The sequence below is a fragment of the Halichoerus grypus genome, chromosome 7, assembly GCF_964656455.1.
Source record: "Halichoerus grypus chromosome 7, mHalGry1.hap1.1, whole genome shotgun sequence".
Lineage (NCBI taxonomy): Eukaryota > Metazoa > Chordata > Mammalia > Carnivora > Phocidae > Halichoerus > Halichoerus grypus.
The window spans coordinates 86,670,831-86,683,533 of record NC_135718.1 but is presented as its reverse complement, the minus strand read 5'-3'; the positions used below and the strand labels follow the sequence as shown (position 1 = coordinate 86,683,533).

The window sequence follows — 12,703 nt, the reverse complement described above, 5'->3', positions numbered from 1 at the left end:
ACACTGTGACCCCACTGATTGCTCTGTCCATTGCTACAGGCACCGCCCTGCTGCACAGTTCTAGAAAATCCACTGGTCAAGCTAGGGGAGGAACGTGTGGGTCACTGTGGACATAGAAAATAGTGAGCCACCTGAAGGACATGAGAGCCCAGCAGAAGAGGGAGGACAGCCAGGATGTGGATGGTCGGACTGGCTGACATAGGTGCCTCGGGGCCTGTCTTCAAACCCTGGAAGGGAGCTTGCTGTGCTCAAGGACTATGCTCCCGAACCTGAACCCCAAGAAGGGACACACAACAATGGAGGACTTCTGGAAGCCTCTTTCAGCACGAATGTGTGGCTAGAGGGTCACCATGGGGCCGTGACAGCACCGGTGGGGGTGGGGATGGGGCTCCAACAGCACCCTGCCCCCTCCTCCGGAGCAGAGCCCCCCCTCCCCCGCCCCGCACAGGCTCTCCATCCCCCGCACACACACAGCAGGTGTGCAACTGTTTTTAGAGGAGTATGCTTGGGTTGTAGTGCTTGGCCTGGGAATACGCACACTGTCTCGAGTCCCACTTCAGAGGCGACATTAGTTAGGTTTCCACACAATGTCACTTCTAACTTTAATATCTACTTGGTTCTTGGGAGATATTAATGTTGCTTTAGAAACTGAAAGGGTTATATGAGACCTACTGCTTCTATAACAGAATTGGAGATGAACATACCATAGTATGTGGTAACAGTCCCCAAATTCTAAATAAACAAATTCAGAAAAAATACATAGGAAAAGGACAAAATATCATTAATCAAAATGTTTTTAAAGATAGTAATAAAGCTCATTTGGTTCAGTTTGTCTTCTCAGTTAATCAATCACTTTATTGAATCTAATAATAACACTTACCCTGACTTTCTGGAATGTTAACATCTTTCCCCTCCTCCTTCTCAAATATATTAACATCAGTATCTGCTGCATCAGAGAAATCGAGTTTGAAAACCTAAAATATGTAATCAATAATGTTAATTTGATCACGCTTTCCAAGCCCAATGGACTGTATGTCAATATGCTCTCTTGAGTATAAAAACGGGAAAGTCTTAATTATCTGGCAGACTTTATTATTTATCTCCTCAACAGGGTTGAGTCCCATATAATCAGCTGGTTAGCACTGGTTTTCTTTGCCCCCAAGAGTAGGGGAAGCCGACCAAACACTAGAGCAATGCTTTGGGCACAGAGTGGGCTCCACAGAGAGACCTCACACAGGAGTGAGCACCACGCTTTGGCACAGGCCTTGCAACTCAGCAGATGGTAGCCAGCCACTTCCAATACTCAAGGCTCATCAGGGACAAGGCTATTTCCCATGATTATTTCTATTGCAAAAGTCTGCACTTCTCAGCCCTGTACCTAAGTCATTATGTTCTACTGCATTTCTTTCTCTAGATTCTTTTTTTAAATGTGGGATTATGGGTCAAATGTTCTCTGGATTTTAGTCTTTAATAAATTCTACTGGATTTCTTTTTGAAATTGTTTGTGACAATAATACTCCCACCAATAAGATGTAGGAATGTTTGTTTCTCCACATCTTTCGTTCACACCAAATGTTTCAGCTATTGACATTCTTATGTTGTGAAAACCTGATGAGAAAAAATGTGACACCTATCATTGTTACAATTTTTATTTTTTGACTGATACTTAGGCTGAGCATTTTTCATATGTCGACAATTTTCATGTGTTCTATCAACGTCCTATTCACAGCCTTCCTCATCTCCCGAGCTGTTCCATCCTTTCTTATTCGCGCCTATTTCTTACAGCACCTCATCTACAGCAGGGACACTAACTCCTATAAGATGATGTAAATATTTTCTTCCAGAAGCTGTTTGTTGCTACTATTGAAAAAAACATTTTCTTATACTTACAGTCAAATAATTTTATCTTCTGTTTATGATTTTTGGGTTTTCCCAGTTTTAGTTAAGGTCTTCCTAATTCTAAAACTATGTCCCTAAATATTATTATGTTTTTATAATTTCATTTTTATATTTAGTTGGTTATTTCATCTGGAACTTTTTAACTTCCTTCCTTCCTTTCCTTTCCTTTCTTTTTTAAATTTATTTGACAGAGAGAGAGAAAGAGTGAGCAAGAGCAGGGAGAAGGAGCAGAGGGAGAGGGAGAAGCAGACTCCCCGCTGAGCAGGGATCCCAATGCAGGGGCTCGATCCCAGGACCCTGAGATCATGACCTGAGCTGAAGGCGGACGCTTAACCGACTGAGCCACCCAGGTGCCCCTAGAATTTTATTTCTGGGTAGGGAATGAGGTAAGGGTCTTTCTATGTTTTCACATCAGAAAATAGCAAACTATATAAACAGTGAATTCAGTAAGGAATGTTTTTCCTGCTGATTAGAAATATTACTTCAGTAGCATATTAAATTCCTATATATATCTGAATGTTTCTGGACTCCGTCTGGTTCCATTTCTGTGTGAGTACGTTCTGGGGTTTTTATTCAGCTTTTTTTTTTTATTAAAATGTTTTATTTATTTATTCATGAGAGTCAGAGAGAGAGAGAGAGAGAGGCAGAGGCAGAGGGAGAAGCAGGCTCCCCGCCTAGCAGGGAGCCCGATGCGGGACTCGATCCCAGGACCCTGGGATCATGACCTGAGCCGAAGGCAGACGCTTAACCATCTGAGCCACCCAGGCGCCCCTTTATTCAGGTTTTGAAAGGTACTATCTTTTTTTTTCTTTTCCTGAAATATACTCAAAACTCAACATTACATTAGTCTCAGGTATGCAATATAATGAATTCAATATTTGTATAGATTGTGAAATGATCACCACAATAAGTCTAGTTAACATCCATCACCGCACATAGGTAAATATTTTTTTCTTGTGGTGAGAACTCTGAAGACCCACTTTCTTACCAACGTTTGAATATACAATACAGTATTATTAGCTACGGTCACTGTATTATATTGTACCTCACTGTTTTGATTACAGTATGGATTTGTTCTAAAATTAATATAGAACATTTTAGAAATACAAAAGCACTATGGTTTTCTGCCCAGATTTTTTTGAACTCTTGGAACATTTATACTTCCTAATGAACTTTAAAGTCATTTAATTTGATTTTTTTAAAGTGGGACTTTGCTTGGAAAGGCATTATATCTATATATAATTTGGTATAGATTGGCATTTTTAGGATGGAAGTCTTTCCATACAGGAATACAGTATCTCTTTCATTTATTCAATTTTTGCCAACTGTATAGGTATTCCTGTCTCCCTCCCTGCTACCCCCCCCATGACAAGTTCCTTTCTTTTACATTTATTCCAATATATTTTTTATAGATTTTTGCCACTGTTAGCAGAATTTTTCTTATTTCCATTTCTAACTGGTGACAATTAGTATAAAGAATTTAATTACGGCCACTTTACTATATTCCTTCTCTATCAATTACTGAGAAAGATGCAATAAAATCTCACGCTAAATGTGATTTATCAATTTCTCTACAAAATTCTGTTGTTTTCTCTACACATTCTTACATTACATCATAGGCACATAATAGTTCAGAACTGCACCAATAGTTCAGTGTGCACCAATAGCACACTGTTGTACCCCAATTTTATAATAATTCTTGACATCTGGCAGATCCAGATTCTTCCCTTTGCTTTTTTAATTCAGGAATATCAGGGATCTTGGTTCTTCTATACACATTTTAGAATCAGTTTGTCAAGGTCTTAAAAACTACTTTTGCTTTCTATTTCAAAACTTAATGCAAAGCTCCAGTAATCAAACGTGGCATTTGCATAAGGGTAGACAAAGATGAATGGAACAGAATTGAGAGTCTAGAAATAAATCCCTACATTTATGGATCAGTTGATTTTGACAAGCGTGACAAGCGTGACAAGCGTGACAAGACAATTCAATGTGGGAAAGAACAGGCTTTTCAACAAATAGTTCTGGAACAACTGGATATTCAGATGCAAAAGAATGAATTGGGATCCCTTCCTTATACTGAACACAAAAATCAACCCAAAATAGACCAAAGACCTAAATATAAAAGTGAGAACTATAAAACTCTTACAATAAAGCATAGAAGAAAGTCTTTTGACCTCGAATTATACAAAGCTTTCTTCAGATATGAAGAAACAAGTGACAAAGGAAAAAATAGATTGAACTTCATCAAGGTTAAAAACTTTAATGTTTCAAAGGATACCATCAAGAAAATAAAGACAACCCACAAAATGAAAGAAAGTGTTTGTAAATCATAGTCTCTGATAAGGGACTTGTATCTAGGGAAAAAAAATACATATGGATTGGAAGACTTAATATTTTTTTTTCATTTTAATTCCAGTGTAGTTAACATACAGTGTTATATTAGTTTCAGGTGTACAATATAGTGGTCCAACAATTCTATACATTACTCATATGTGGAATTTAAGAAACAAAACAAATGAGCCAAAGGGGGAAAAAAGAGAGAGAGAGAAAGAGAAACAAGCCAAGAAATGACTCTTACCTCTAGAGAACACACTGATGGTCACCAGAGGGGAGGTGGGTGGGGGGATGGGGAAAATAGGGAAAGGGGACTAAGGAGGGCACCTGCCGTGATGAGCACCGGGTGAGGTATGGAACTGCTGAATCACTATATTGTACACCTGAAACTAATATTACACTCTATGTTAACTAATCGGAATTTAAATAAAAACTTAAAAAAAAATCTTTGCTTATCTGTTTGGTTGTAAACGCCATTCTTCTGTTAATATATTTTGGCTAATGAAATTTACTAGTATTTTCTACTTATAACTAATGAGAATACAACATTTAAATTTTTGTTTGCGATTTATGTTGATTTTGTGATGAATTTTGTATCAAAAACTTTTTCACCTTTCCAGTAAAGTATTTCCATACCTCATTCATTTATAAGGTATACCGGTGGTGACAGAATCACTAGATCATCCTCCGCTTACACTTAACCCACTCTGTGTTACTTTAAAAGCCAGTATCTTTCATTTTATTTTATTGTTTACCAAGCATTTTGAAGCACAGTGTCATATTTTCTGTTTTTTTAATAGCTTCTAATTTTTCTCCTTTTTTAAAACTGATCATAATAATTTTTAAATTTACTTTAATACTGGTAAGCATCTAATAATGCTTAAATATCAATCTTTAAACAATAAAGTAATCCACAATAATCAAATAAAAATAATCCTTCCATATTAACTTACATTAGATGCATCTGAGATTCTTGATTTCAGTCCAAAATCGCTGTCTTTCTTTGAGTTCCTTGCAGTGTTAAAATATACATAATTTCGAACTGCTGTTGATAATAATCCATCAGTCCATTCCATAGTATTAGGATTCAGTTGTCCATATAGTTCACCAACAGTGATACACTTTGGATTTAAAACACAAATATCTACTTTTCCTTTTCTTCCTGGAATCTGAAAAAAATCCAGTGTGGTTTCTTAAAGGCATTAACTATAGTACAATTGTTTAAATTTTTGCACTGTTAACACCAAAGAGTTTTAGGAGAGTTCTTACCCTCCAAAGAAAGAGACCCTAATAATCTCTGATCATCAATTAATGATCTAGCAATTTGGTATCTATTTGAAGAAAACAAAAACACTAATTTGAAAAGTTACATGCACCCCTATGTTCATTTCAATATTATTTACAATGACCAAAATGTAGAAGCAACCTAAATGTCCACTGATGGATGAATGGATAAAGAAGATGTGGTGTGTATACATACACATGCACACACACACACACACACACACACACACACACGTATATATATGATGGAATCCTACTCATCATTAAAAAAAGAATGAAATCTTTCCATTTGTAACAACATGGAAAAAATAGATTGAACTTGATCATCAAGGTTAAAAACTTTTGTGTTTCAAAGGATACCATCAAGAAAATAAAGACAACCCACAAAATGAAAGAAAGTGTTTGTAAATCATAGTCTCTGATAAGGGACTTGTATCTAGAAAATTATATATATATATATATATATATATACACACATATATGGATTGGAAGATTGGTTTTTTTTTAATTTTAATTCCACTGTAGTTAACATACAGTGTTATATTAGTTTCAGGGGTACAATATAGTGATTCAACAATTCTATATAATACTCATATGTGGAATTTAAGAAACAAAACAAATGAGAAAAGGGGAAAAAAGAGAGAGAGAGAGACAAGCCAAGAATAATCTTAGGATTATGCTCAGGAAATGAGTCAGAGAGAGAAAGACAAATACCACCTGATTTCACTTATATGTGGAATCTAAAAGACAAAACAAACCCAAGACTCATAGATACAGAGAGTATGTTGGTGTTCCCAGAGGGGAAAGGTATTGGGAGGGGGACCAAAATAGGTGAAAGGAATCAAGAAGTACAAAATTCCAGCTATATAATAAATAAGTCATGGGGCTGCAATGCACAGCATGGGGAATATAGTCAACAATACTATATTAATTCTGTACAGTGACGTGGTAACTAGACTAGTGGTGATCATTTCACAATATATATAAATGTCAAATAACTATGTTGTACACCTGAAACAATATTATACTATATGTCAATTATACCTCAATAAAAAAGGAAATATGTATTAAATAAAGACACAAATAAATAGTAACAGAAATAAAGTATGGACATTACTACTGCCTTGCAGTAATTAAAAGGATTATAAGAAAACACTATGAATGACTGTACGCCAAATTATATAATCTCCAGGATATGGATAAATTCCTAGAAATAACAAAAATTATCAAAACTGACTCAAGAAGAAATAGAAAATCTCAACAGATCTGTAACAAGCAGAGACTGAATCAGTAATTAAAATCTCCAAGAAAGAAAGTCCAAAATCAGATAGTAGATGAGTTTTACCAAACATCTGAAAATGAATTAACACCAACCTGACTCAAATTCTTGCAAAAAACAGAAAAGGAGGGAATACTTCCTAACACATTCTATGAGGCTAGAATTATCCTGATACCAAATCCACTCAAAAACACCCTAAGAAAACGACACACCCGTGTCCTCTATGAATAGAGATGCAAAAACCCTCAAGAAAGTGCTAGCAAACTGACTGCAGCAGCACAATGATTGACCATGACCAGATGAGCTTTGTCTTAGCAATGGAGGGTGGGTTCAACAAAAGAAAATCAATCATACTAACACAACAAAAGAAACAAGCTGCATGATCACAAAAAGAGAGGCAGAAAAAACATCTGATAAAATTTCACACCCTTTCATGATAAAAACATTCAACAAACTAGAAAGGAACTTCCTTACTATAATCAGGGGTATTTATGAAAAACCCACAGATGATATCATACTCGATGGTGAAAGGCTGAAAGCTTTCTCCCTAAAATCAGGCACAAGGCAAGAATTCCCATTTTCACCACTGCTATAAACACTATACTGAAAGTCCTAGCCTGGTAATTAGGTGAGAAATAAAATAAAAAGCATCCAAATTGCAAAGAGAGAGTAAAAGTATCTCTATTTAAATATGACATGATTCTATTTTTGAAAATCCCAAAGAATCTACAAAACAACTACTAGAGCTAATATATGAACCAGCATATTTGTAGGATACAAGATCAACACAAAAATCAGTTCATTTCCATATAGCAGCAATGAACACACTTCAGCAACAACAAAAATTAAGAAATTCCAAGTCCATTATAATAGCATCCAAAGAATAAAATGCTTTGGAATAAATTTAATCAAGAAGGAGAAAGACATATATTGAGAACTACAGAAAAGAAAACAAATTTTCTTGCTTACTGAAAGAACGAACTAAAAATGGAAAGAAACTGCACACTAGCTGAAAAAAAAAATCTGCAGAACTGAAAAGCTGACTTTCTAAAACTTTCAGAATAGACTGCTGAGTCTTTAAATAAGATAACTGAAGTACACATTATTTATTGGAATCTAACCTTATATGGAATAAAAATACCATCTGATTTCACTCATATGTGGAATTTAAGAAACAAAACAGATGAACATATGGGAAGGGGGGAAAGAGAGGGAAACAAACCATAAGAGATTCTTAATGAGGGAGAACAGACTGAGGGCTGATGGAGGGAGGGGTGTGGGGGATGGACTAGATGGGGGATGAGGATTAAGGAGGGCACTTGTCATGATGAGCACTGGGTGTTATACATAAGTGATGAATCACTGAATTCTACTCCTGAAAGCATTATTACACTATTAACTAGAATTTAAATAAAAATGTGAAAAAAATAAAATAAAAATGTCATTTAAAAAAAATATATATATACATATCATGAAAAATCAGGAGTTATTCTAGGAATTCAAGGACAATTTAACATTAGCAAATCTATCAACATAGCTTATTAACCAATTAAAATATAAAAAATGGATTCTGAAAAGTTATTTCATAAATTCCAAAAGTCAAAACCAAAGTATAATGAGAACGGAAGAAAATTCCCAATGTATGAAAGAACTTTATCATACACAAAAAGCAAATACAGTATTATTATTATTATTTTTTTTAAAGATTTTATTTATTTATTTGACAGAGAGAGACACAGCAAGAGAGGGAACACAAGCAGGGGGAGAGGGAGAAGGAGAAGCCGACTCCCTGCTGAGCAGGGAGCCTGACGTCGGGCTCAATCCTAGGATCCTGGGATCACGACTTGAGCCAAAGGCAGACGCTTAACTGACTGAGCCACCCAGGCACCCCGCAAATACCATATCAAATGTAGTAATATTAACTGCATTTCAGATAAAGTAAGGAACAAGATATTATTACAGTTAACACTGTCTTGGAGGGTTAATCAATGCAGTAATATAAATTATATAAATATTACGAGACAAAATTATATTCATTCGAAGACGATTCAATTGATCACCTATAAAAACAATTACAATTTAACGTTACCAGTCCATGAAGGTGACTAAATACAAAATATATAATCCAATAAATTTATTTTACACTAGTAATTACTAGTTTGAGATTCAAAAAAAAAATCCCACTTACTACAATGATTCCTAACTACAAAATTCCTAGCAATAAATTTAACAAGACTATACTTATGTAAATAGGACATAAAATGTTACTGAAGTATAAAGTAAGATCTGAAGAAATAGGGAAACATACTACTTAGTATTTACCTGTGAAATAGATTCCCTTTCTTTACTTGATAGGAAGTCTTCAACTGGTGATAGTGTTAATGCTCTTTCTAAAACTCTTCTGACTGTTGTCTTTCCTCCACATGTTGGACCTACTAACATCACACCAACACAAGCCTAAAACAAAAGTGCAGATTTATGATTTAATTTTGGTTCACTGATGGATAAGCTAAGCTGAAATCTGAAGGTAATACATCTCTGTATTCACAAACCCTTCCTTCAAATCACTGTTTAATCTATTATAATCTGGGTTCTGTTTTCATTGACTAGATTAATGTCAAAATAAACAGAAATCTCCGAATTTTAAAATTCAAAGGATAACTTTCAATTCTTAATATTTGACAGTTTATCTTTTTCTAAATCTCCTTTATTTCTGTACTTTTCTCTAAGATTGGCTTCTGTAATATGATTTATCTCAGCTTTCCTCTTCTCTAGTCTTTTCTCTCTTTTGAGTTTTGAATGTCATTTCCATGTTAGTCTTCCCTAATTCATCCTTCTCTCTCTCTCTTCTCTCTACATTGGCCCTACCAATCTCATCAACTTGAATATCTTTAACTACAACCTAAGTGCTAATGACTTCCTAATGCATTTATTTTTTCCAGTCTTTGGTTCTATGTGCCTGAGTGACATTTCAGTGCTCTACTAGATACTTCCATCTGGATGTCTCACATGATTTTCAGAGTCAACATAATCTAATCTACACCTTCTTTTCCCACTTGTTGCTTCTCTTATTTCCTGATCTAGTTAATAAAACCACTAAGTACCCATTGTCCAAAGTTCTTCATCTCTTATAAAATTTGCTTGATCCTATCTTCTTCTGCCCAACCCAATCACAATTGGTGTTACAGAGCAAATGTTTGCATCTCCCTAAAATTCAAATGTTGAGGCTGACACCCAATGGGATACTATTGGAGGTGAGGCCTTTGATGGGTAATTAGGTTTAGATGAGGCCAAGAGGGTGGGCCTGTGATGGGATTAGTGTCCTTACAAGAGGGAGAGGGACCAGAGTTCAACATCTCTCCACCATGTGAGATCTCACACAGCGAGAAGGTGACTATCTGCAAGCCAGGAAGAGCGCTCTTACCAGAAACCAAATCTGCTAGCACTTTGATCTTAAACTTCCCAGCCTCCAGAACTGTGAGAAATAAATGTCTGTTGTTTAAGCCACCCCATCTATGGTATTTTGTTATGTCAGCCCAAATGGACTAAGCCAAGGAGGAAAGGGTCAGATGCTAAAGCTCTTAAAAAGTGTCCGTCACCATCTCTTGTAGACTATTGTAATAGCATTAAAGAAATGATTATCTTTAATAATGTATCAAATAAATACATTAAAATTCAAATACGGATAAAGCTAAAAGAGTTTTCACTTCCATTCTAATCTCTTTATCCTCATGTAGGTTTGTGGTTCTCTGGTCTATCACTGGCAAGGTGAGAAGGGGTCCAGAAGCCTTGCATGACAAATGGAATTAGATGTTCAAGAACGCAGCTAACTGGCCACACTGGTGTCCTGGCTTTACACGAAAGAGGGGCAGCTGTCCCTCTGGGAGCAACCTTACCCCCTACTTCCCCTCCTGGAGCAAAGCTGCTGGCTCAGTGAAGCCCTTGATTTACAAAGATCCCGTCAATGCCTTGGTCTGGTTTACTGGTGGCTCAGCCTAGCTGAGACCTGAAGGCTCCCGCTGTTCCTCCTCAGAGCCAGCTATGAAGACCCAAGAGCAGACGTGTCAGGTCTGCTCATGGTGAGAACTCTGTGGCTTGGGCAGTGGCCTAGCTATTTGGTCTGTCCCTTGGGAAATTACAGACTACAAGATTAAAAATAATCCTCTCTGGGGTTGTGAACTGTGGAAACAAATCGGGGCTGCTAAGCAAACTACCAGAGTTACTCGTGGACCCATGACAAGGACCCAGAATCAAGCTGCTGATCAAGCCTGCCCTTCCCAGACTATCATGATCGTTGTATGGACACACGTCACACTGGATGTGGCAACGTGTTCTCCGTCACAGAACTCACAAAGGACTATGTGTTTGTGACACAGGGACTACTGCTGCACTCCAGACTCCAGTTTCACGGTGGGAAAAGTCGCACTGCCTGGGGCACGAATGACCCCCACATACTCCTGGCAGGTCCTACATCAGATCTGTGCCCCCCTCTCCTGGGGCTATTGGTGGTGACTCACTAACACTAACTATTTCAAGCTATGGGACTGCTGTTTTGGTCCAATCAGCTAACTCTAGCCACACCATTATGTTTCTTGAGATGAAATTTGTGTCATTTGGATTTCTGGACCATCTGCAGTCTGACAATGGTATACCTTTTATTGCAAGAGTCTCTTAACCATGAGCTGATGGTCAAGATATTTTATGGGCCTTCTCTGTTCCCTACCATCCATACGCATCTGGTATTATTGAGCATTGGAACAGCCTTCTCAAAGACTGACTCCAAAGATTTCTGACTCCATCCCCCTTCCCTTCTCTTTGTCCACACACCTTACCAGGGAGGGTTGGTCATTGAATGTGGACATCCCTAGAAGGGGATCATTTCCTTTCATCTGCTTCCTGGGTAATTATCAGCATAAAAGAGATGGGGGATTACAGAGATCTATTTTGAGAATTTGGGATTCATCCTAACCATTCCTGAGCATGGTGCTTCTTTCTGTTCCCTAATGACAACCCCAGGCCACCCTGATTGTACACATTCCAAAATGGGGCCCAGAGGGTTCACATTTAATTCTGGTTCAACTGCCTGGATTCTCTTGGATTGACCTGGTCTTAGGCCATAAGGGTAGTGAATGGGGATATAAGGATAATTGCTGAACTGGGGCATACCAATTTTGTGGCAATGCAAGCACAGCAAAAACCCAGACACCTAGGGGGGACATGCCTCGGACCATGGAGTAGGGGGGGACGGATGACTATTGAAGATAGTCTCCTCTGAGAATTAAATCTTGGGGACACAGCTACTGCTGTTGCTGAGTGATAAACGGTCCTTTCTGACCCAGGAGTCTGGTGCTTTCTGCCGCCGTGAAGCTGTGCCAGGCTAACTTGTTAAATCCACCCAATATGTTCATGAAGGGAAAAATGTGATATCATAAAATGAAAATTCTCACCACCAGCTATTCATTCAATTCTATCCCAATAAAAATCCAAATAGGATTTTTTAATTTTAATTTTAATTTTTATTATTTTACTGGCAGTCAATCAAATGATTATCGAAGAATCGGGAAAATAACAAAGAGGGAGGATTATGGCAGGGCTCAGGACAAGACAGGCACCCTGACCTTGGCGTGTTAGATAGATTAAGCTGGAGGAGTCTTTTCCCACGGCAGAAGCAGGACGCTCACTCTGACCTCCCCCACCTCACCTTTCTTCCCTGAAACAGGTCATAAAAGTCCCACGTGAGAGGTGCCCTCCTCGTACCCGAAGGACAGAAACATCCTTATGGGGAATGTGGGGCTGACAGGCTGTATGAGCAAACCTGGTTCGACTGCCCGTATCTTCCTAGTTACTTCTTCACACCTACTACCCCCCAGCCCAAACCCCTCTGCCCCGCCAACTCTGCACAAA

The 12,703-nt window shown here is 37.6% G+C and overlaps 1 protein-coding gene across 1 annotated transcript in view; it reads right to left on the bottom strand.

The window, feature by feature from the left end:
* DNAH14 (dynein axonemal heavy chain 14) overlaps nucleotides 1-12,703 on the bottom strand; it is a 346,072-nt gene that overhangs the window by 150,829 nt on the left and 182,540 nt on the right. The window contains exons 37-39 of the mRNA XM_078078658.1: nucleotides 9,122-9,256; nucleotides 5,190-5,405; nucleotides 881-974 (exon numbers count right to left, since the gene is read on the bottom strand). Of these exons, the coding sequence (XP_077934784.1) occupies nucleotides 881-974; nucleotides 5,190-5,405; nucleotides 9,122-9,256 (445 nt within the window). The remainder of the gene's footprint in view (nucleotides 1-880; nucleotides 975-5,189; nucleotides 5,406-9,121; nucleotides 9,257-12,703) is intronic.